Source organism: Canis lupus, chromosome 21 (assembly GCF_003254725.2).
Source record: "Canis lupus dingo isolate Sandy chromosome 21, ASM325472v2, whole genome shotgun sequence".
Classification (NCBI taxonomy): domain Eukaryota; kingdom Metazoa; phylum Chordata; class Mammalia; order Carnivora; family Canidae; genus Canis; species Canis lupus.
In genome coordinates this window covers 13,870,127-13,895,589 of record NC_064263.1, presented here as the reverse complement: position 1 = coordinate 13,895,589, position 25,463 = coordinate 13,870,127, and the positions used below count along the sequence as shown (strand labels likewise).

Below are 25,463 nucleotides of genomic sequence, written 5' to 3'. Positions count from 1 at the left end.
TTTGTATTTACACTTTCCACACCACTAGCTGTTTATATCAGCATTTTTCATGCTATAATATAAACCATCCTAATTAAGATTCTACCAGAGTTGCTCTACGACAGTAAAGGAAGGTAAATGAAGACTCCTGAAACATGAGGTATAGACCCAATTGAGAAATTCCTTTGAAGTCTCTGACTTATTCTGAAAATTCATATGGGGGTGCCTGGCTGGCTTGGTCAGTAGAGCACGCAACTCTTGATCTCAGGGTCATGAGTTCAAGCCTCACATGGGGTATAGAGCTTACTTAAAAAAAAAAAGTTCATGTGGATTTTGTATTCTGATCTATGTTTTTTTTTTTAAGATTTTATTTATTTTGAGAGAGAGCATGTGCACATGTGTGCACACAAACATGCACTAATAGGGAGAAGCAGAGGGACAGGGAGAGAGAATCCCAAGCCAACTCCATCTGAGCATAGAGCCCAACATGAGGCTGGATCTCATGAGCTCAAGATCATGACCTCAGCAGAAACCTAGAGTTGGATGCTTAACTGATTGAGCCACCCAGGCACCTATGATCCATGTTAATTTTAAATATTTTTTTTCTACTCTCAAATCCATTCATAAAACAAACACTCTAGGAAGATACATCATGTTGATTTTATGATTCCACCCATCCATTGGCATACTCATAAATATTAGAGGGGTTTACACCAAGTTTGAGGAACATGGACCAAGGAGATTTCAGGAATTAGGAAAAGAACTTTTTGGAGCTCCCTCCAGAACATTAGCTTGGTGCAATGAGGATATTTGTATTCCTGGGCCTTAGTCTTGATACATTAACCAGAATCTCTGAAGAGAGATCTAGGAATCTTTACTAAAAGCTATCCCAGTGATTGTTCTGCATGCTAGAGTTTGAGGACCATGATCTCAAGAGCCTCCTCTGTTACTCCCTATTTCCCTTCTACAATTTGTGAGTTTCAAACTAGTTTCTGTGAGCCAAATAAACAAACAAGACTGATGCAGAATGTGAACTCTAACCATTCCCTGATGTTGGCTGACCAAAGGGTAAGAGGCTAGAGAAGATTATCTAAGCTCTAATATCAAGAATCCTTTCTGAGCCTTAATCATAGGGTACACAGTACATTTAGTTGAGGGAGCTCAGGCACTCTTCCCTTTAGTTAAGACCCAGGCGTTTCAGCATTCCTCTCTCTTCCTTACAGATGCTAAGCCATGCAATGTGTGTTCCTGAAAATTATGTTAGCTGAATTTTTATGAAGTCAGTTACATTTCAAATGCACTAGAGGACATATCAGTTAATAAAATTCTATCTTTAATTTTAATCATTGACTCCAGCTAAGTGTGAAAACAACAAAGAATTATACAATAATTGGCACATAGTAGATACTGGTTTCCTTAACTACACTTTGCACTATTGAATATATGTCAATAATGGTGAAGTTCTTTGAGAAATCTTGAAGAATTCTGTGTTCGCTTAACAGAAGACAATGATGAAAAAGATGATTGATTATAACATACTATTAGTAAGAACAAGAAGTCTGGTAGTATAAACATAATTTAAAATTATATTCATTCTTAAAAATTATTGAAAGGTCTCTAATTAAATGTTAGCAATACTTAGTGCTGGGTGATGACATCACAGATGGTATTCGTTTTATTCTGTGTGCATTTCTTCTTTTCAAATGTTTTACAACAAAAGTGTATTACTTTTAAAACAAGAACACTTATTTTAAAGATTTGGTACCAGGTAATGTTTCATTTTCTCTGAGGAATTCTTTTGTACTTCCCAATGTAGTAACAAATGTCATTTTGACTGTACTGAAGGTCAGAGCTAAAGTCAAACCCTTATAATTCACATACTTTGCGTTTACCATTTTGGGGGACTGATTTTCTTTTCAAGCTTCATTATTTACTTGTATATATTTTTGTAGTAAGTAGCACAATAATAAGTAAGCAGAACTTTGTACATAAGCTCTAAAGCCAGGAGGCCAATCAAAATAAGTGTAGCTGATGATGCTACAAATTTCTTGGTCAGCTGGGATTCAAAAATCAGAAAGCACAAAGGCACATGCATGTTTCAGATGGTTAAATATCCGGCTCCTGATTTTTTGCTCAGGTCATGATCTCAGGGTCATGGAATTGAAGCCCCCTGTGGCAGTGGGGGTGGGGTCCACGCTCAGCCAGGAGTCTGACTGAGATTCTCCCTCCCGCTCATGTGCACACTTTCCCTCTCTCTTTAAAATAAATAAATCTTTAAAAGTAAAAATAAAAATCAGAAAGCACAAATCAGTAGTTAATACTAATATACAGTCTGTCATTGTAGGAAGCAGGCAGTTTGAAAAACAGGAAAGGGTCTACCAAATTTTTCTGTGGATTGTAATAAAGGAAAATATTAAATAATTTTTTTCATCTTTTGAACAAACATTTAAGCATCATCCAATTATTTGCCAATGTTTATCAAACTTTAGTAATTTCCTTTAATATGAGGGGCTTTTTTATTGAAGAAGCATTTGCTAATTTTTTATTTTTTTAAAAATAATTGTGTTTAAATTATTCAAAATGTCTGAGGTGCAGGGGGGTATTTGGTATTTGAAAGTGCTTTGCTCTTTAAGAAGTGGATTGATGTGAACAAGTATAAAACTGTAGGGCTGAGCAAAAGTGACCCAGGGTTAACTTAATATTGACTAATAAAGAAGGAGGTGAGCAAGTGCATCAGACATGTGACTGCTGCCATTGTAAATTTTTCTAACTATAAGGAAATTATCATAAGGTTAGAGGAAGACTGGTAGAAGATGGGAGAGAATGCACAGCATGATTTTTTCCATTGTTTCTGTTTTTTAAAATGTAAGAATTATGAAGTACTCATATGGGTATGGGAAAACAGTATCTCATCCCATGAGAGATGCAAAATCTTCAAGACTGCGCTAGTGAACTAGGTTGCAGGGAAAAACAGTATTTTGCTTCTCAGTTCTTATGATCTAAGAATAAATGGCTAAGAAAATGAAGGTTCAGAGCATCTGGGTGGCTCAGTGGGTTAGGTGTCGGACTTTGGCTCATGATCTCAGGGTCCTGGGATAGAGACTTGAGTTGGGCTCCTGGCTCAGTGGAGAGTCTGCTTCTCTCTCTCCATCTGCCCATCCCCCCATTCATGCTCTGTCTCTCTCAAATAAAAAAAAAAAAAAATGAAGGTTCTTCTGAGATGAAAAAAAAAAAAAATCTGGGGCACCTGGCTGGCCAGCCAGTGGAGTGTGCAACTCTTGATCTTGGGGTTGTGAATTCCAGCCCCATGTTGGGTGCAGAGATTACTTAAAAATAAACTCTTTAAAAAAAATCAAAGTTTAATTAAATGGTAATTGATAAATACGCATTAGGTGAATAATATATTCTGTACAAAGGTATTAGTCTATTTTTAATTCTTACTCTATGTACACACCTTGATTTAACTCAAAATGCTATAATTTGTTTACTTAAATAATTGATAGTTAAATTTTTTAGGGAAAAGCAGAAACTGTGCTAACCTGGTTTTAGTTTTATTTATCTCTTTAGATATTGGTGACTGAGGAAAACCTCCAAACCCATTAAGAGGTAGGTAGTATAATCATTCCCCAGGGGCACCCGCCTGAATTGTAGCTGGAATGTCTAGGAGGCAAAATGGGGCTTTTACAGGGCTGGCCTGGCCATTCCAAGCCCATTGGGTTGGTTTTCATAGCCTAGTAATGATGATTCTCTTACCAGCAGGGCTTTTAGACAACTCTGATTCAAGCCTTGATAATTCTGATGATTTAGCTTTCTGTTCATTGATGGTAGGTGGATTCTCAATGGACTCTGGTCTTGCAGTTAAAACTTCTGAGGGAGATTGATGCTCACTAATTGGAAAAGAACCAGATGTCACTAGCTGATGTGTTTCATTTTCTGATGCACTCGGGCTTGAGGCTGATTGATGTAAAGGCAAAGGCTTCCTGGATTGGGAAGGCTTAGCGTCATTCCAAAACTCATCTACATCCACATTATCTTCCGTTCCATTCTTCAACCTGTCGGATTCTAAAACACTAAATTCTCCTACTTCCCGGCCATGGCTTAGCCCAGGAATCTGTGGGAGTTCATCCTTCACTGCAGAGAATCTCACATGCTTTAATGGCTCTGGTGAGTGTGAGGAGGAGTCATCCTCTAAAGAATGCTCCTTCTCAGAAAGTCTCTCATGGATGGTTAGGCCAGGTGACACAATTTTGCTTTTGGGTTCAAAGTTCTGATGAAAACGAACTGTTTCTGAGTCTGTGCTGCTGGAACTGGAATTGCGCTTCAGGATTCCTTTTGGAGCTCCCCTTGTGCTCAGAGAGTCTGTCCCTTGTCTAGGAAAAGATTGCTTATCATCTTGTTTTAACTCCTGTGATTTGTGGAGCATTCTTCTGGCTTTAGGGATTGGAGCTTTGATTGGGGATCCATTCTCAGGGCCTGGAAATGTTTGTTTTGGTTTCTCTAAATTTTGGCTTGAAATATCTGGGATAGGTGACTTTTCTTTTGCCTCTGACAATTCACCTGAAAATCAAAATACATTAGGTGACATATCAAATGGAGTATAATCTAAAACACCTATCACAAATCTAATCTACATTTAGCAAAAGTAGTAAAATATTAAAGACAATAAAGTATTAGCATAAGGGCAGACCTAATTAAAAAGCATTTAAAAATTCATGCATGAACTTCATTGAACTAGACATTTACGATTACTGTACTTTACATATATACTTTGTGGTATTTTTATACTCATTAAAAATTTTTTAGAAAAGAATTTTAAAATTCTTAAGGAGGCTAAGGAAAAACATAGAAGTTGCTTTAAAAATTCTCATGTGGAAACCAGAAAAAGGAACTCAATTTTTTAAAAAGAAAATTGCAATTTTTTTAAAAAAGAAAATCTCTAAGACAAAAATTAATTTTTTCAGGAATGCCTGAGTGGTACAGTTGGCTAAGTGTCTAACTCTTGGTTTTGGCTCAGGTCATGATCTCAGGGTTGTGAGATCTAGCCCTGCATCAGGCTGTGCACTCAGTATGGAGTCTGCTTGAGACTCTCTCTCCCTCTCCTTCTGCCTCTTCCCACTTGCTCTCTCTTGCTCTCAAATAAATAAATCTTTTTTTTTTTTTTAAGATTTTATTTATTCATGAGAAACACAGAGAAAGAGCAGAGACACAGGCAGAGAGAGAAGCAGGTTTCCTGTGGGGAGCCTGATGTGGAACTTGATCCCAGCACCTCGGGATCACAACCTGAGCCAAAGGCAGACACTCAACCACTGAGCCACCCAGGCGCCCCTCAAATAAATAAATCTTTAAAAAAGAAACACAAAAACTTTTTCAAAAAGTTAAAAAAAAAAAAAAGAGAACATGTTCCAGTGCTTTTTTTCTGTAAAATATTTTATATAATATGTAATATGTATATCCAATAGAGAGGGGGAAATACACTAATATCAACATGGATAACTAAAACTCCAACTCCACTATTCAATGTTAATTTTCTACCCCTTGTCCAATCTTTAATGCCTGTGGAATCTTCTAACAGCTGTTTTTGAAGAGACTGAATTTTCTAGTATTCTTAATGGTATGGAAGAATGGTAAAATTCTGTAAGAGGCAGACTTCAATTAATTAAGCCAACAAACCTGATCAAATGCCTCCTGAGGGACAAGGCTGATAGTTACAGATTAGAGGATCATAATGTTGTCAAGTGGCCTTTTTTTCTTGAGGCAACCTTTTTCAATTTTACCTGAACTGTGTCTGCATGTGGTAGGCATTCAATATGTGCTGTTAAATGAATGAATGAATGCTTCCCCTCCAAAAATTCCCTAGTTCACTAAGGGGGAACCCAAGGCCCGGAAGTCAAACAAGTGTCAGCTCCATGACTGGAATGCATGAACTCCCTGTTTCTAAAATTTCTGCTTCCTTCCCTCAGGCAAGAAACCAATGGGCAGAGTAAAATAAGAAAATCATCAGGACTTTTCACTTTCTCTTGCAAGTTATTTTAGTTAAAGGAACTCTGAGAATTTCCCTTAGTCCACAGATAACGAAGATAAAAATATCTAGTCCATAAAAATAATATTTACCTTCTTTTGAAGTCTGAGAGAAACCAGCCTTTCCATTTTTTGACGTCTCACCTTTGGTTTGTTGAGATAAGTGATCTTCTGGCAACTTGGAGCTATTAAACGGATTCTTCCTTTGCTGGGGAAAAATATTGTTTATTAAACTCGTTTTAAATGTCACAGCAGCAACTCAATATTAGCAAATGCTTATTATGTCCAATATTGATAGTTGTATCCAGTGAACTCTATTTGGTATGTTTGAAAAATTACTGTCCTGGTTAATGTGGCTGGCACAGAATTGCCATATATGCCAGAGAAAAATTAAACTATATAAAATATACTCAATCCAGGGTCCTGCAAATTTAGATCAGAACCAGTTATTCGAATCTAAACCTCACATTTTACAAAGGTGAGAAAATTTGGACCTGGTCAAAGTTAGAGTAAATCAGAGACTAATCAGAGCAGAGTTCCCCAGCGCTCTTTCTACCATATGAGATTCTTGCTGTGCTTGATTAAAGGTAAACTAATTTACCTTTAAAAGGTAAACTAATATAATTGTAAATGATCTTTCCTATAAAGAATTAGAAGACACTTATCAAGGTATTTGAAGTGCTTCATTATCACTATTATGATCAATTCCAATGACTGGGAATCAGTAAATAGAAATTTTAAATTAATACAAAACTGAATATGAATGTTTACTGTCTAGAGTTTCATAAATTGGCAATCCCCTCCCACAAGCAGACATGTAACACAGATTCAGGAAACTATGAATAGGAATGTGGACTGAAATGCAACTAACGAGCCACATTCTGAATGCTTAAAAAGCAGCAATCCCCAATAATTTGACTTTTTATTCTCTAGAGCAAGAAATTGGAGTCTTCAGCAATGCAGAAACATGGTATTCATCAATTTTTCCACCATAAGAGTGGCTTCTTACATCAAATAGTAAAAATTATCTGTACTTGGTGCCAAAAAGTCCTCTTTATTTCATGGTGCTTTGCTAAAATGAGAAAAATGGCATTCTTGCCAAAAATAAGATATTTGGAGGCTGAGCTCAATCTACCTTAGCTGGAGACACAGTGGACTTCCTTGTGTTTTCCCGGGTATCAATCACAGTGGAAGCTGGATTTACCATGCTAGAAATGTAAAAGAAACAATAATTCAGAGAATAAACCCTTACTTTTTGAGGAAGCATAAATCATGACTCTGAAGCATAGAGCTATTAAGGCAGGACAGCAGAGGAAGTTTGTAAAACCAAACTGTTAGAAAGAGAGAGGGAATTGGGGCCTAAAGATGATTAAGCAGTGAAGCAAAGGCAAAGGCAGAGCAGAAATGAGAGGCAGGCGTGAGACAAGCAAAACCATCCAGCAGAAGCCTTGAAGTTTTTATCATGGTACCAAGCACACAAGAGGTTCACAATGAATTTGTAGAAATGAACTCAGCTCAAAGTCAGCAGCTAACATCAGGTGCAGATGACAGGGAGCTACTGATCGCAAGGTGGTGGGGGGAGGGGATGTCAGTGCTGAAATGAAGGCCCAAAGTGTGTCAGGGCTTGATTTCACAGAATCGCAGTGCTCACTGTAACTCAAGTGGGAAATAACTGAAGAAAAGACTCAGGTGAGACCAGTGACTTGACAGCACACCGTGCAGGGATGCAGTGGCGTTCTGGCATCTTGCTGAGGACTCTCAACCCAACTCTCCAGGCTAGCCAGTGAGTTCTTAGTTCAATACAAGAGGGATAAGGCCAAGCACAGCAGCCAGAAGATGATGAGAGAATAGAAACCTAGAGCTGGCTCAGAAGAATAAATAAGATTGTCTACCCAAAGGGCAGGACAGCCCCAGGATGAGAGTGAGGTAAGAGTAAATGGAGAGAAGTGAGTTTAGCAGGGCTCCTTCCTGAACAACCACTCCCATGGCTATTGAGAAAGAAGGAGAAAAGAGAGTCAGAGTGGCCCTAGAGAATGAAGAAAACCACCTGCTCAGACTTCCTGCTCCAGTGGCCTTGCCTCAGGCATCAAATGTGAAGTCACTATTGGCTGAAACCACTGTGCCCACTTAGACTCCACATGTCCTCTTAGTGATGTCACAGAGTCAAGAACTTAGAAAATGCCTGGAAAGGTGCTGGCGTTACACCATACAGCAGAGGAAGCAGAGGTTGCGGAAGGAGAGCAATGTGCCCCAAGGACACGGAGCCCGGCCCAAGAATACAGTGACTCCAGTTGTAGGCTACATGTTTCTATGGCTTCCTTTCCTTCCCTCTGCACTCCAGTTGTTATTTCTGCAGAGACTTAGTCTCAGGAAGAGACTGAACTTCTATGGAGGCCATGTTCCCTCTCATTACCCTACTCATTGTTCCAGAAAGGAATTGTGGCAGATGAGGCAGATGTATATAAAATACATCTTGATCACATAGATGTGACAAAGAGTGGGGGAAAGGACGGGAAGGGGAAGAGCAGGGAACAAGAATGGAAATTTATAATGGAGCCAGAATTAAGGCTAATAGAAAAACACATCATTGGAATCTGGTAGGCTCAAACTTCTATCAAGTCTTCTAGCAGTCAATGTGAAAAAAAGCAGCTGGTCACTAAGAGAACTCAGTCCACACTATAAAAACAACCAATAGCTCAGGATTAGAAAGCAATTTATCTTGACTGCCATCTTAAGACACCACTGAGTGACATGGGGAACCTTACAGCACATGCCAGGCTCAGTTTCTTAGACCATTTTATATTATCTCCTTATAAATAAAGCATTCACATGATCAGAAGACCTGAACCAAGTGCTGCTGGTCAGGGCTGTCCACGGAACACACATCTTCTGCCACCTTGTTCCTTTCTCCTCTTACTCACCAAGAACAAAGGATAAGCAGAACCACTGCACTTTCTCCTCCCTGCTCCTTGGAAACTCAGGTCCCTAGCTCTGAGTACCTCTATCTCACATCATAAAACTAGACATGAACTCAATCTCTGTCTTACTAAACTCTATCAAGCAATGTACATCATGACTACTATGTAACCTCCTCCTGTGCACAAGTATCTGATCTCTCACAGCCAACTGGGAGATCCCTCAGGAGTACCATCTTGACCATCACTCTATCCCCCTGCAATGTCGTGTAGAGCAGCTGGGCCACAGATGGTGAACAACTAAAAAGGTGAAGGCCACTGAACCAGCGCCAAGGAAGATGGAAGCAGATAGGCAACCATGAGCTTTCCTTTAAAAATCCATGTTATCTGCCAAACAACAACAAGGCATATTATATAGTTTTTTTTTTAAAGTCTTTGTTTCTTAGCTCAGAAAGCAAAAGAGAGGAAGAAACAACACATTCAGAGCACACAGCTGTACACTAAAATACAGAAATACACAGTACTCACCAGGTTAGCATGTGGCTGGGAGAGAGGAAAATGAGATGAGGTTGGGACACGTGGTTAGCTACTTGGTTAGTCTGCTTACTTTGAAAAAATGAAACAAGAGTCTTAGACCTCAAAGTCTGCCTGTGAAAATATAGCTACTTCTTAAACTCTGGGTTTACTTCTCTTGAGGAATACAGCAACGTTTGGCATGCCTGCCTATTATTTGGCAACCATCATTACAGCAACCATCTTATCTTCTATTGATTTTTGCAACATCCCTGGGAGGTATGTACCTTTCTCCTCATTTGACTCATAAGAAAACCAAGCCTTGGGAAGGTTGAGGAATCTGCTGGATGTTACAAAATGAGTTCAGGAAGAGCTGGGGATTTGAGCCAGGTGTGTCTGACCATGACCCCAAAGAACACATAACAATGGCAAGGCTATTCTGCCTCTGATTTCTCACAGTAACAAAGCAATGGTTTATGGGACGCCTGGGTGGCTCAGTGGTTGAGCATCTGCCTTCAGCTCAGGGCATGATCCCAGGGTCCTGGGATCGAGTCCTGCACAGGCTTCCCGTTGGTAGCCTGCTTCTCCCTCTGCCTATGTCTCTGCCTCTGTGTCTCTCATGAATGAATGAATAAATGAATGAATGAATGAATAAATACTTATTTAAAAAAAAAAAGCAGTGGTTTATAGCAAGACGACTGAGGTCCAAGTGATTCTTCCTTCCCAGTCACTCTCACATCTGTCACTTCCTTTCCAGGTGTATTGTTACCTCCTGTATTTCTGTTGACTATTAACTTCACATCTGACCTACTGATTCTGAAGTTCCACCCCTCTAATCCATTCAGCATTCCACCAGTAAGCTGGGATGATCTCAAATACAACTTTGATCATGTTGCTCTTCTCCTCGTTACCTTTCCCTGGATTCCCCAAGGTCTGTGGGATGAAGTTGGAACTTGTCAGGAAGGAACTGGAGATCCTTCATCATCTACCCAGTATATTTTCTTCCTTTCTGTTGACGCTTCATGCTAAACAAAGCTGTCTATCTACTCATTACAGCCAAAACTCTCTTGACTGGTTGTTATCTCCACTCAGCCTATCCCCCAGCCCAGCCTTCACGTATTTTGCTGTGCTCTCAGCCCTTGCTCTCATCTCCAAGCCCAGTCCAAATCTCACTGCCTGGTGATGCTGCTCTGGTATCAACCCAGGTGGAAGTGGGTCTCCTTGTCTCGAATCTTATAGCACATTTCATTGGTTCTTTGGATTAGAAACTTGCTCTCTGTCTGGCACTATTTATCATGTGATCAGATATTCACATACGGATGCATAATTTTTCCTAAAAGAGTAGTCTCTTTATAGCCAGATACTATGTCTTTGTTTCTTGGAATCCCTCTTGGAGGCAGTAGACTGTGTCCTGAATATAAAAGACATTCAGTACACTCCACAAGATGCACTTTTTAAACTGTAGCAAGCCAAATTCCACACCCTGTGCTTGTAATAGCTCCCTCAGGCACCCTTCAAAAACTACCTGCCAGAAGGAACACTTAGACAGAATATGTTTACTTTGTTAAAAGAATTATTCAAGTATTACATTATGATGTTGGCATTAGGGTTAAAAGTATCTGCATTTTAACATAACTCTTTGAAGACTTAACTATAAAGAAATAATAATGTTAGGTACTGTTGCAAGGACACTGGGGAGAGAGGTGAGGCTTTAAATTACACTACATAGGCAGCCATACACTCCATCTGTGTCTGTGTCCAGCCATAAAGTGCTCCTAAGTACATGAAAGCAACTTTTAAAAGCTTTGGACCTAAACAGGCCTTTCTCACTTAAATAGTTAAAAATAAAAGCAGACCTCTTATACCTTTTGAGGTATTTTGCAGCTTAAATATTAACAGTGCTGAATCAGAAGTAAACTCTGCAAGTGATTTTTTTCACGTGTTGTTGTTGTGACCTCTCTCTTTGGATGGTGAGGTCCTTGTAAGTTAATGCTGTATCACATCCCCAGCACCCAGCACCATGCTGGCATATGTTACACTCAGTGAAGCTCAAACACATGAATAAACAAAAGAAATGGCTCAGGAATAAAGGGAGGGAGTAAGTTAGAAAATATGCTAGGCGAAGCCTTTCAAGTCAGTATTTTTTTAAGTAAAACATTACTTCTCTGGTGCCACCACACTGCACGCTATAGATTTCTCTAACGTGTATAGTCTCAGCCAAGTGTAAGACACTCTGATGTCACAGTGAAACTATTTCCACCACAAGTGATGTGGGCAAATCCAAGAGTCTATGAGATTAAAAAAGATTGTTTTAAAGACCTCAATATAAGGGATTCTGTGGGGCAGGCCTCTAAGAAATGAAATGGTCACATCACTGGATACGCAACGTATCCAAGAACAAAGATCAAATGTACTGTCCATAGATGGGCATCTCTACCTTGCTTTTGTGAGCCAGCTAGGTGCCTCACATCGATCTTATTATTGAAGGGTTAGAGGTAAATAGCTAATCCATCTGTAAGACAGAGATAGGGAGGGAGAGGGGGAGAAAGAGAGAGAGAGATTGAGAGAGAATAAACAAAAGCCTTCCAGGAAAAAGAACGTTAGAAAAACTAATACTATTTCAGAACTAAAGACTTGGTTTTTGTAGGTTTCTTTTTAATTTTAAATGTTTGTTTTCCTTTGATTAAGACAGTATATTATCTCCGGGTATCCTTGGCAAAAGTAAAGTCTCACTTTTTCCCTACAAACATAGGATATACGTTCTACTCATGCTCTAGAAATATAGTTGAATATGAATAGGAGAAAGAAATAACAGTAATGACTGTTAGTCATTAACATTAGTAATATATTTTTAATATATATATTTTTATTTCAATTAATTAATATATAAAGTATTATTGGGAACCCTGGGTGGCGCAGCAGTTTAGCGCCTGCCTTTGGCCCAGGGCATGATCCTGGAGACCCAGGATCGAATCCCACGTCGGGCTCCCGGTGCATGGAGCCTGCTTCTCCCTCTGCCTGTGTCTCTGCCTCTCTCTGTCTCTCTCTCTGTGTGACTATCATAAATAAATTAAAAAAATTTTTTAAAAAGTATTATTCATTTCAGAGGTAGAAGTCTGTGTAAAGACATGGTTTTGATTGCTTGGTTCCCATTCAGCAGAAGGTTAAGAGGAAGGTCGGTGGGAGAAGTATTACTGAAGCATAGGCAGTCAAGCTTAGAGACTAGCATATTCGTTCATTATGACAACTTAGAACAAAACAATGTTTTAATTCTACCAAAAACAATGAGAAGTGAGGATGCACAACTTCCCTTGTAAGAAGACTCATCACTTTGACATGTCACAGGGAAGTGCTGATGCCATGGAAAGAAATACCACAGGGAAGGCTTTACCTTGTTCTCCTGAATCCATTTTGGACACATTCTCTAGGGATTTTTTTTTTAAGATTTTTTATTGATTGATTCATAAGAGACACACAGAGAGAGGCAGAGACATAGGCAGAGGGAGAAGCAGCCTCCCTGCAGGGAGTCCAATGCAGGACTTGATCCCAGGACTCTAGGGATATTTTTGATGAATGGGCATCACAAACCTCTGTAGTAGCCAAGCTCCCTCCTGCCTCTGTGCCTTCCAGTTCTCTATCCTGAATGCCCCTCTCTTGCCATTGTCCGAAGGTGAGAAAACTCCTCACATTCTCTTCCATCTTTTATAATCACCAGAGCTCATGGTGCTACTGCTCAACTGATTCTCCATTTAAGTCCAGAGGGGGTCAGTCCTGTTCTTGTAGTTTGACTTTTCTCCTTTTCCTCTTCCTACTCACTTCCTGAGCTGCAAACCACTTCATTTAATCATTCATTTATTCATTCGTTTGTTCACTAACCTCATTCACTGTTATTCTTTATTTCATAATTATCTCATCAACTATTTTCAGTCAGTTGGTCAGACTCTCACTCTCCACCTATTCTCCATTTATTTATTCATTCCATGTGATACTTGTTGGGCATTGTTGAAGGTGTTAGGAATAGTGCAGTAAACCAAACAAAATATAGCAATAAACCAAAAGTCCTTTTCTTCATGGATCTGGGGGGAAGGGATAATACATACAGACAGTAAATATAGAACATGATGTCAGGTAGTGAGAAGTGTGCTGAAGGACAATGAGAGACGGTGCTGGCATTCATTCATTCATTCATCCCACAGATACTTATTCCTGATTGCCTACCATGTGTTAGATGGGATATGGTGGTGAATAATCTCTGTCCTCAACTTTGAGAAAGAAATGCAGTGACACTCAGCCCTGGGAATCTGAATGTTTGGAAGTTCCTTGGGCAGTTCTAACCTACAGGTCGCAGTTGAGAACTTCTCATCAAGGGATTCTCATATCCTTTATAGATTATCAGATAGCTGTGTCTTACAAACACTTCAAATTTCTTCTAATTTCATCTCTAAAACTCTAGACATTTCTTTTCTCCATTTCCTTGATTAGGTTCTCACCAACTTTCACTTAAACTTCTGTTATAATGTTCTAATTGAGCTGTCTAACCCCATCTTCCACAAAGTTACCAGAATGATGATTCTAAAAAGTAAACTTGATCAAAAAGTCATTTAATGGCTTCTTGTTACTTAAAGGGAAAAGTCTAGCCTTTTGGCCAACATTCAAGGCTCTTCACAATCTGGTTCTAGCCTCTTCCTCCAGCATAACTGCCTACCACTCACACAGTATACCCACCATACTAGACTACTTCCATGTCTCCAACATGCCAGGCCCCAAAGTCATCCCCACTGCCTGTATTCTCCTCTCCCCATGTCTACCTGCCATAATCCTTCACATCTTTCAAGAGCTGCCCTACATATAACTATCTCTAGAAGCTTCCCTGACAATCCCTCCCATTCACCCTGGACACGGTCAGCGCTGCTGGCTGTGTGCTCCCACAGCTTTTTAATTATACTTATCCTACCACATCACAATTTATGGTTATACGTGTCAGCTCCTTTTGCAAACAATAAGTTCCCTAAGGACAGGAACCGTATGTTGTTCATCTGAATTCCTAGCTATCATCTTGTATACGATAGACACTTAATAATTACCAACTGACTTAACAAATGGCTGAACGAAGAATGAATTAGCAACCCTACAGAATGATTTATCCTATTGGGTGCTAGCAAGACATTAAATAAGTGTTCCCAATCAACTGCAAACAAGGACATTTAAATGCTGTATTTCCAATAAATAGCCTGAGTTGCCTAGTTAACCTATGGGTTAATTGTTCCATCCTAACCATTTGAACCTATTTCTCTTTCTTATTTTTCTCCACATCTCACTCTTGCAACTGCCTTTCTTCTGGCCTTTCTGAATGCTTCTGCCATGTCTCAGGCTGGCTTACACCACCCCCTATTTTTTCTCCCGCAAAAGCAGTCACTGACCTTTGACTGATGACATCAATCAGGGCTGGTATGTATAGAGTCAGAGTATGCTACCACCACCTCCTTGGTGTAATGCCAGGGCACTGAGATGCCCACTGCCCCTAACATAGTCCTCTGTGCACCAAACACCTTGCTTTCCTTGGTTGAAGGCACTGGCTTTTCTGTATTTGAAAGATAATTCTTTAATCTTTGGAAACCATCAGAAACTGGAAGTCCTCCCAGCAGAAAGTCTGCACAGTGTGGGAGACAGGCACGTGACAGACCTCTGACTCCTTTCACTGAAATGCCCTCATCTGTACTACACACCAGATGACAAGAACTACTTGGGCTGTGTGTTAGGATGCCACAAACATGCTTAGACTCATCTTTCAATAGGCTGACCATTGAGAAAAGCCAAGAGGCTCAAAATTTCCATCCACACAGGCTGAAGTTATTAAAGGTGAAGTACTCTTTAAGTGGAATGCATGTTAGATCCCTTAAAGGAGAAAGGAGAAGCTACCAGGCAACAGAGGGATGTGGGATGGGGAAGGGCATGGGAAGAGGAACCAGAAGGGGGAAAGAATTGGGAAACTTGGAAAACACTTAAAGAACCATCATGTTTGAGAGTACTGGCCCAATGTTGACTACAGAGCTAAGACAACATAAGCTACCACAGGGACCAGGCCTCAGAGAGGCAGTCTGAAAGGAAGAGATTAGAGAGGGGCAGAAACTACAGAGCCAGTCCACTTCCAGGTTCCTTCAGACCAAAGAAGCACCAAGAGTGGGACCATTTACGACTCTTCTCAGTAGAGAGGCTACTAGACTCTCGGTGTTGTCCAGAGGGCCCAAGCTAGTTTCACAGACTATGTTATCTCAAGTAACAAGGGAAGGTCTTCTTGTCCAGAGCAGGTCTACCTCTATAGTCAAGAGATGTTATTCCTCCTTTATGGGCAGGGTCCTGTTCTCATGAGAGGAGCTTCTCACATCTTTATTATGTATTCCCATTCCCCACCTTGGTTCAGCCTGGCTCTGTGGATTATTGTGTATATGTGCCCCAATTAAAAAAAAATATGTGCCCCAATTATTTGGGGGCTGAAAATGACATAATGTGCTACAAGGTGTGGTTCATGGACCAGTGCCAGCCTGAGAACTGTTTGTTACTGGTTCACTATGAGGTACGTACAGAAATTGAGAGTATGCATATAGAATCATATATAGCAATTTGCTGAGGCATCCCAGCACATGATCAGGGTTTATATTTTGGATGTCTTTGTTGTTTATTTCATTTTTGTTACATTTTTTAAAAGGTACCAAGCTATGATGACTAGAAATACACATTTTCTAAAAAAACAAAACACTAGTATTTTACTACAGTTTGTGCCAACACTGCCCAGTTAAAATTCAACAACCAGCACTGGAACTGTGACCATTTGCAGTTTTCCCTTTGCCATTCTAAAGAAAACCTGAGTCTACTCCTTTGGTCATCAAACCTCTCTTTGCTTCTTTGTGTGACAGGTGCAAACATAGATGAGTTCTGAAAGAACACAGGTAGCGGACACCGCCTGAGTTCATGCTGCGCATGCATGATGTTTCAATTCTTCCCAGGCAGGACCACACAGAATTGTGTCCAGAGAAAGAAGGAATCTTGCCACAGAGTCTATTAGAAAAAACTCCTGTGGAAATTGCAATATCTAGTCACTGTGGCCTCACAGGACTCCCGGACACCTGACTCCTGGCTAAGAAAATATTGACAGGTACTGAGTCATTCTATTGAAGTTCCATTCCTCTAAAAGGACAAGCCCCAAAATACACTTAACACACCCAGTTCCCAAAGGTTAAAGTATAGGTAAGAAACACTGCAGGAACCGGATATGAGTAGTAGTTTCTGACATAGGAAGAGGGAGTATACAACAGCCCCTTCCACAGTTCCGGATGATTATCACCTGTGTTACATAATGAGTGAAGCATACTAGATACAGCTGACATTTTTATCCTTGCCTTCTCGACCATATCTCATCTATGTTATAATAACATAATTACAAACCCATTGGAAATTGCCAATTTTCTTTCCTCCTGCGAAATGCTAAGTGGTTTCCACATCTCATTTCATTTAATCTCATAATATCCTGGTGAGGCAGCTCTGCTCTGATTTAAGAGATGAAACCAGGAAGACTCATCTAAGGTCACAAAGGAATGCAGAAAATAGTGGAGACATGAATTGTGGAAGCTGTATTAGTAGCATCAAACTGAGAAACAGGGGAGAAATACCCATCAGCCTACATGGTGTCATAAAGAAAATTAGCTGGGCTATGAAGGCAGGGGTGTCTCTATCCCCCAGGCCCTTTGGGATGAAATGAGTTCCTGGGAGGACAGAAAGTCTGACCCATGTAAAACTGCCAAGTTGGTCTTCTGACACCCCAAAATCTCCTTTCCCCTTCTGTGGGACTTGTACCCACCCCTAGTCAGTGTTCTGGTGTCCCTGTCCCCTATCAAACTGGCTCTTAGGAGGTGTTGTCAGCAACTTGATGATGATTCTAAATGACTGTGTTTTCACTCCTGAAGTTTCTAATATTTCAGGTCTCATCTTTCCCTATGGAAGGAAATCCTTTATCTCATTAGGGAGATTGCTGGTAAATGGGGAGTTACCAAAGGGAAGTGGTAGGGGTATGTTATTACTCTATATGTGAGGGCCCATACTTCCATTTACTAAATGCCTACTATGTGCTATGGACCATGGTAAGAATTCTGTATGTACTAGCTAATTAAGTTCTCAATAATCCTGTTGGCAAATCATTATTATTCCATTTTACAGTTGAGGAACCAAAGGCCCAAGAAGTTAGTCCCTTCTAGTGCAAGGTCACAAAATCAACTAGTGGCTATTTATTGTTTAACTTCCAGCCAACATGGCTTCTACAGATGTAAGAGAAAATTATAAATCATCCCAGAGGGAAAACAGTCCAGTCTACCACCCAGGGAAATGGATAATGGGTATTTTAGTAGAATCAGTATTCCGTTGTCTGTGTGATATAACTTGCCTCATATTTGGTTCTGAAATGCCTATTGATGCCTATATTACAGACTCTCTCCCTCACCTGTAATCTATATTGGAAACAACCCTGATCTCCATGTGCCTCAGGCTTGGAACCTGACTTGGTAATTGTACGATCAGCAAATCTGTCGACTTCAGCCCTATTGGAGACTCTGAATTGAACCATCTTCACCAAGGAGCTATAGATAAAATACAACTGCTTTTTCATCAAAGGGCAACAACTACACCTCCAAGGGATGAACATCTGGGAAGATCCTTAAATACCTAAAAGCAAATCATCAAAACATTTGTAGCAATGTAGCTCCACAATCAGGTACTTCTTAAGAAGGATGCACAATGTACACTTTGGCCAGATGGTAACAGATATGGAAAATACCAAGAATATCAAGACTGAAATATGGAGGACAACCTGCATCCTGAAGAGGCATTTATTAAGCACCTACTGTGTGCCAGGTATTCTACATATGTTATCACTAATTCTCACTACAGCCTTTCCTGGTATATACTATCATTCTTATCTATGATTAAGAAAAGAGACTCAGGTCAAATGACTTGCCCATTATTAAAAGGCTAATAAATGGCATATTTAGGACTTGAATTCATGTCTCGTTTCCATGCCTGAGCTTGTTCTATTACACCAGGTTATTACAATTTGGTCATAATTCACCTCTTCTCTATCTCTCTATTCACTTCTTCTCTGAAGTGACTGTATTTATTTTGAAGTACCTCTTCATTCTACTCTAAGGTGAAATCATTAATACAAATAAAAATCAGCTATTGTTGGTGCTGGAAGAAATCACTACTTAACATTTTAATTTTACTTAATATTCAGACTTATTAGAAATTCTGGAAGCTGGGAAAGAGTATTGCTCAGGCTTTATCCACATCAGGGCCCAGAATTCTCTCATACATACTTCACAGAGCCTGTGAGAAGAGTTTGGTCTTTGTGCTCATAGCACCCCAAGCCATGAATCCCACATGCAGTGACTGTCCTCATGAGCTCTGTCTTACCTTGGGCTTGCTGGGGCTCCATCTTCTGGCTCTTCTACAGCACCAGTTAGCTCTGGGGGAAGGAAAGTATCTTTGTTGACATTATTCACCCAGCTTTCCTTTGCCTCAGTTGCTCTGTCCTTACTCTGTTCAGCTGAAAAGGAAACCGTAAATACAGGAAAGTTATCTCTCACTTCCATGACCTACAACTTTCCTAGCAGCTCTTGTCACTGAAGCTCAGACCTGAACTTCAGGCCTTCCTGGAGTGCCAAGGCAATCACTCAAGAGTCTGAGTCCCCAGAATCAGAATTATATCTGCAAAAGAAGTCAATAGATTCCTGTGATGTTAGCTTATCCCAAGCAGACTCTCCCGAGTATGAGCATACCTTTAAATGGGCAGGTAACTGCAGAGACCACTCCAGCAAGATTCTGACCACCTCTAGGTGAATTTGACCTGAATTGGGGTCAGGACAAAATATGTATGGCCGGGGGATGCTCAGGGCAGCTAGTCCTCATTGGGATAGAGACACTATCACTACCAAGCACTTACTGAACATCAGCAATGTGCCTGACTTAAGTCTGGGCTCTGGGATCAAAAGGGGAACAAATACTTCTAGTCTGGAATGTTCCACTGCCTCTTCTTCCAGTCTTCTACACACTCAAGTTCTACACATACTCCTCAATATCCAACTCAGATGCCAAGGTCCCCCATAAAACCTCTGGTGCTCCCTCTTCAGGAAATAAATTCTTTTTGCCTCTGCACACCCAGGACTCTTTACCAGCATCTCTCAAGTAATTAGCATTAACTAATTATACTAAGTGTCAGATGCAGTGTTGTTGGCTTTTGTTTTGTTTTGTTTTTATGCATGCATGCGTTACCTTGTGAGGAAGGAGCTATTTTCCAAGTTTACGGATTTGGAAATTGAGGACCAAAAAGCTCAGGAAACTTGCCTTGGACCACAGTGCCAGTAAGTGCTTGGAATGCTTATACATGGGTGTTAAGATGAAGCAATACAAGAGCTCCCGGTTTCCAAATAGTCACATTCCAGGGTGGTATTCACCATAGGTCTCTTCACACATAAGCCTAGTTTTGTTAATTGCAAAATAGAATCCACAGTACTGACTTGTACCTCCCAAGACTTCTGAAGGCGTGGATGGTTTTAAAAACCAAGAGGGATACAAGTAATGCATGGCACATACTAAACAACAGGCCCTTCTTTACAAGGAGTATGGCTCTGAGTCAGAAAGAATGAAATCCCAGCTCTACCATTTGCCAGTGATATAACCTGGACAAGTAACTTCACTTCTCTGAACTTGATATGTCCCATATCTAGAATGGGTATAAGAATACCTACCTTAAGAGACTGCTGCTATGGTTAGAAATAATAGCAAATGCTTATCACATATTAAATGTTCAGGAGGGGACAGTTATTTTCCTTATAGGCTAGAGCTAGACAGGGGCTGTCCTCAGGGGTCAGAGTTTACACTGCCTAGCTCAGAGTCAGGAAGAAGGCACACCATACATATTTAATAAACCAAACATAATTCTAAGAAGCCCTCAAAATACTGTCTTTACAGTCCCTTAAATGATATACTTGGTTGATTAAAGAAGCAGCAGATGTCAAAATTGTTGAAAGGGAAGCTAATCTCTTCCTGTCATCCTACTCAGAGGAAATGGTTCTGAATCTTCAGTTAGAAGCCAAAGGAATGAAGGTGGTAAGCACCTTATAAGCCCCAGTTGTTTATACTACTACAACTCAACACAGTAACACTGTATCTAAAGGATTTCCTATGTTTTTCTACATAACCCTGTGTCCCTTAGCCCTGCTTTCATCCATCCGAGTCCAGGGAAAGAATATTTTTAGCTGGAGGACTACACACTATGCAAAGTGCAGCTCTAAATGACTTCCCTCAGCAGACTCCAGTAATAATTCTAACACCCTTCCCATCTCCTGACAACACCTGCCCAAACAAATGCCAGCTCAAAATGTTTTAGCTAGAGCAACTCACCTGCTACCTGAAGCTTCTTCTTTCTCATGGATGCTCTGATGATATCTGCACCATGAATTCTGTCTCTGTGTCTTTTTGCCTTGGCTTCGTAAAACCATTGGCCACTCATATTCTTCAGCTGTTGGTCATCCTTAATTTTTTCAGGCAAATGTCTACAAAACAAAAAGAACTTTACTTTGCTAAGAACCCATGGTAAATAAATGAGTTCACCGTGACAGTGGATAAAGAAATCTGTAAACATACAAATAAAACTCTCAGTATTTTAGAAGACCCCACAAACCTCCTAGATGACCAAGAAATACATATTCCTCTTTGACTGAAAAGTCAGGAAAGACAAGGCTAACATTTTTTAAAAATCAAAGACTTCATCTATGACCTCTACATGATGCCTGGCATTTCTTAAGAGCAGATTCACTTTTTGGCTGCAGTCTTCTGTGTCCACTGTTCAAATGTAAATACCCCAGGGAAAGATGGTTTATTAAGTGTCTCTAAACCCTGCTCCCTTTATCTGTAAAAACAGGTTCATCATGGTAATCTACTTCATGAGATTGCTTGGAGGATTAAATTAGCTAATGCATGTAAAACTACCCTTTGCAAATGCCTGGCACCTAATACCCAATGAATAACTGGTGGAGGAGTTATCAGCTGGTTAATCATTTCCATTTGGCAAAATGAATTTATCAGAGACTTTTGGGGGGTGGGGGGGTTAGTGCATGATGTCCCTGGTTCTTAATGCCAGAGAAATGAATACTGAAAGAGTGGGCTGTAGGCAGGCAAGATCAAATTTATGGAAGTAGGGGGGTGGGGAGTAAAGCCAGAGGCAAATTCCGATTGTGTAGATACTGCTTTCAAGGCCTCCACAATCATTCATGCTCATTGAAAAGCTAGTACCTGTAGAACAAAATAAATATGGCCCTAAGATCTCCCTAACAAACACTTGCTTAAAAAAACACTGTTCTACCTGACAAGTGTTGTTTTTTTCTTATCATAAGTGTTTAATCCATATCCCCTCTTTTCCGATCCTTTCCACATCCCTACTGGTAACCATCAGTTTGTTCTCTACAGTCAAGAGTCTGTTTCTTGGTTTCTCTTTTTTTCTTTGTTCATTTGTTTTCTTTGTAAATTCCACATGAGTGAGATAATATGGTATTTTTCTTTCTTTGACTTATTTCTCTTAGCATTATTCTCTCTAGTTCTATATATGTCATTGCAATGTTATTGCAAATGGCAAGGTTTAACTTTTTAAAGACTGAATAATAATCCATTGTATACATACACTACTTCTTCTGTATCCATTCATCTATCAGTGGACACCTGGGCTGCTTCCATAGCTTGGCTATTGTAAATAATGCAAACATAGGGGTGCAGGTGTTCCTTTGATTTAGTGTTTTTGTACTTTTGGGGTAAATACTTAGTAATGCAATTACTAGGTTGTAGGGTAGTTCTATTTTTAATTTTTTGAGGAACCTACACACTGTCTTCCACAGTGGCTGTACCAGTTGCCTTCCCACCAACACCACAAAAGGATCCCTTTTTTCTCCATATCTTCAACAATACTTGATGTTTCCTGTGTTTCAATTTTCACCATCCTGACAGGTATGAGGTGATACTTCATTGTGGTTTTGATTTCATTTCCCTAATGATGAGTGATGTTGAACATCTCATGTGTCTGTTGCCCACCTCTGTCTTCTTCAGAGACATGTCTGTTCATGTGTTCTGCCCATTTTTTATTTGGATTGTCTTTTGGGTATTGAGTTGTACCAGTTCTTTACATATTTTGGATATTAATTCCTTATGTCATTTGCAAATATCTTCTCTCATTTTGTAGGATGCCTTTTAGTTTCACTCTTTCCTTCACTGTGCAAAAAGAAAGTTATATAGTTCCAATAGTTTATTTTTGCTTTTATTTCTTTTGCCTCAGGAGACCTATCTAGAAAAATGTTGCTATGGCCAATGAGAGATATTACTCCCTGTCCTCTCTCCAAAGGTCTCACAATTAGGCCTTTTAATCCATTTTGAGTTATTTTTGTGTATGGTGTAAGAAAGTGGTCTAGTTTTCCCAACACTATTTGCTGAAAAGTCGGTCTTTTCTTCCCCATTGGATATTCATTCTTCTTTTGTTGAAGGTTAGTTGACCATATAACTGTGGATTTGGTTTTAGATTTCCGTTCTATTCTATTGATCTATTTTTATGACAGTATCATACTATTTAAATTACTACTTCTTTGTAATATAACTCAAAATCTGGAATTGTGATACCTCCAGTTCTTTCTTTTTCAGGATTGCTTTGGCTAGTTGAGGTCTTTTGTGGTTCCATAGAAATTTTAGGATTGTTTGTTCTAGCTCTGTGAAAAATGCTGTTGTATTTTGATAGGGATTGCATTAAATAGATGCTTTGAGTAGCAAAGATTTTTTAACAATCTTTATTCTTCCAATCCATGAACATGGAATATCTTTCCATTTCTTTGAATTGTCTTGAGTTTCTTTTATCAGTGTTTTATAGTTTTCAGAATACAGCTCTTTCACTTGTTTTGTTAAGTTTATTCCTAGATATTTTATTGTTTTTGGTGCAATTGTAAATGGGATTATTTTCTTCATTTCTCTTTCTGCTGCTTCATTATTAGTGTACAGGAATGCAAAAGATTTCTGTACATTGATTTTGTATCCGTGATTTTACTGAATTCGTTTATCAATTCTAGCAGTTTTCTATATAAAGCATCATGTCATTGCAAATAGAGTTTTACTTCTTCCTTACCAATGTGGATGCTTTTATGTTGTCTAATTGCTGTGGTTAGGATTTTCAGTACTATGTTAAAATAACAGCACTGAGAATGGACACGCTTGTCTTGTTCCTGACCTTAGGGAAAAAATTCTGTTTTTCACCACTGAATATTTTTCATATAAAACCTTTATTATGTTGAGATATGTTCACTCTGGACCTACATTACAGAAAGCTTTATCATGAATGGGTGTTATACTTTGTCGAATGCTTTTTCTGCATCTACTGAAATCTTTATATGGGTTTTGCCCCTTCTCTTATTGATGTGACATATCATGGTGATTATTTTGTGAAAAGTGAACCACCCTTGCATTCCAGGAGAGATGAGAGAGAGAGAAAGAGAGAGCATGCATGTGCAAAAGTGGGGGGAGGGGCAGAGGGAGCTGAAAAGGAGAAGCAAACCCCCACTGAGCAGGGAGCCCAACTCAGGGCTAGATCCCAGGCCCTTGAGATCATGACCTGAGCTGAATAAATGCATATGCTTAACTGATGAGCCACCCAGTGACCCATTTTTGTGGTGTTCTTTTTTTTTTTTTTAAAGGTTTTATTTATTTATTCATGAGAATGCACAGGGAGGAGAGAAAGAGAGGCAGAGACAGGCAGAGGGAAAAGCAGGCTTCATGCAGGGAGCCCGACGTGGGACTTGATCCCAGGTCTCCAGGATCACACCCTGGGCTGCAGGCGGCGCTAAACCGCTGAGCCACCGGGGCTGCCCTTTTGTGGTGTTCTTATCTGGTTTTGGTATGAGGGTGATACTGGCCTCATAGAATGAATTTGGAAGTTTCCCTTCCTCTTATATCTTTTGGAATAGTTTGAAGAGAATAGTCATTAACTCTTCCTTTAAATGTTTGGTAGAATTCACATGTGAAGCTATCTGGTCCTGGACTTTTCTTTGTTGGGAGTTTATTACTAATTCAATTTCATTTCTGGTAACTGGTCTATTCAAATTTTCTATTTCTTCCTGCTTTAGTCTTGGTAGGTTACATGTTTTCAGGAACTTATCTATTTCTTCTAAGTTGTCCAATTTGTTAGCATATACATTTTCATAATACTCTTTTCTTTTCTTTTTTCTTTTTTTCTTTTTTTAGAGAGAGAGAAAATGAACAAGTAGAGGGCAGGGGGATAGAGAGAGAAAAAAAAATCTTAAGCAGGCTCCATGTCCAGCATGGAGACTGACAGAGGGCTCAATCTCATAACTCTGAGATCATGACCTGAGCTGAAATCAAGAGTCAGATGCTTAACTGACTGAGCCGCCCAGGAACCCTAACCCTAAGTTTTCAAAATATTCTGTTACAATTGTTTATATTTCTGTGGTGTTATTTTGCCTTTTTAATTAGTGATTTTATTTGGGTCTCTTTTTTTTCTTTTGATGAATCTTGCCAGAGGTTTATCAATTTTGTTTATCTTTTCAAAGAATTATCTTTTCATTTATCTGTTCTATTGTTTTTTTCATTTCTAGGTCATTTATTTCTGCTCTAATCTTTATTATTTCCTTCCTTTTGCTGAGTTTTACTTGTTCTCTTTCTAGGTCCTTTAGGTGTAGGTTCAAGATTTTTCTTGCTTCTTGAGGTAGACTTGTATTGCTATAAACTTCCCCCTTAGAACCACTTTTGCTGCATCCCAAAGATTTTGGACCATTTTCTTTTATTCCTTTTCATTTGTTTCCATGTAATTTTTTATTTCTTTGATTTCTTGGTTGACTCATTCATTGTTTAGTAGCATGTTATTTAACCTCCATGCATTTGTGCTCTTTCTAGGTTTTTTTTCTTGTGCTTGATTTCTAGTTTCATAGCGTTGTGGTCAGAAAAGAT

At 39.5% G+C, this 25,463-nt stretch overlaps 1 protein-coding gene and 1 long non-coding RNA gene across 16 annotated transcripts in view; one reads left to right on the top strand and one right to left on the bottom strand.

The window, feature by feature from the left end:
* SYTL2 (synaptotagmin like 2) overlaps positions 1-25,463 on the bottom strand; it is a 117,206-nt gene that overhangs the window by 30,446 nt on the left and 61,297 nt on the right. For 10 of the 14 annotated variants that reach the window (XM_049098971.1, XM_049098973.1, XM_049098974.1 and 7 more), the window contains exons 3-7: positions 20,874-21,025; positions 18,885-19,017; positions 7,133-7,205; positions 6,091-6,205; positions 3,733-4,536 (exon numbers count right to left, since the gene is read on the bottom strand). In XM_049098971.1, the coding sequence (XP_048954928.1) occupies positions 3,733-4,536; positions 6,091-6,205; positions 7,133-7,205; positions 18,885-19,017; positions 20,874-21,025 (1,277 nt within the window). Of the gene's footprint in view, positions 1-3,732; positions 4,537-6,090; positions 6,206-7,132; positions 7,206-7,712; positions 7,850-7,889; positions 8,017-8,044; positions 8,144-9,440; positions 9,490-18,884; positions 19,018-20,873; positions 21,026-25,463 lie in introns of those variants that run through there. The other 4 variants (XM_049098976.1, XM_049098977.1, XM_049098978.1 and 1 more) reach the window with 4 other exon arrangements.
* On the top strand, positions 8,208-18,447 carry LOC112642074 (uncharacterized). Of its 2 annotated transcripts, XR_003125029.3 has the most exons (4): positions 8,208-8,290; positions 9,617-9,704; positions 16,430-16,578; positions 17,903-18,447. It is a non-coding gene; the product is annotated as an uncharacterized LOC112642074 (long non-coding RNA). The 2 variants fall into 2 exon arrangements; XR_004807724.2 differs by lacking the exon at positions 8,208-8,290 and having other exon boundaries at positions 9,499-9,704.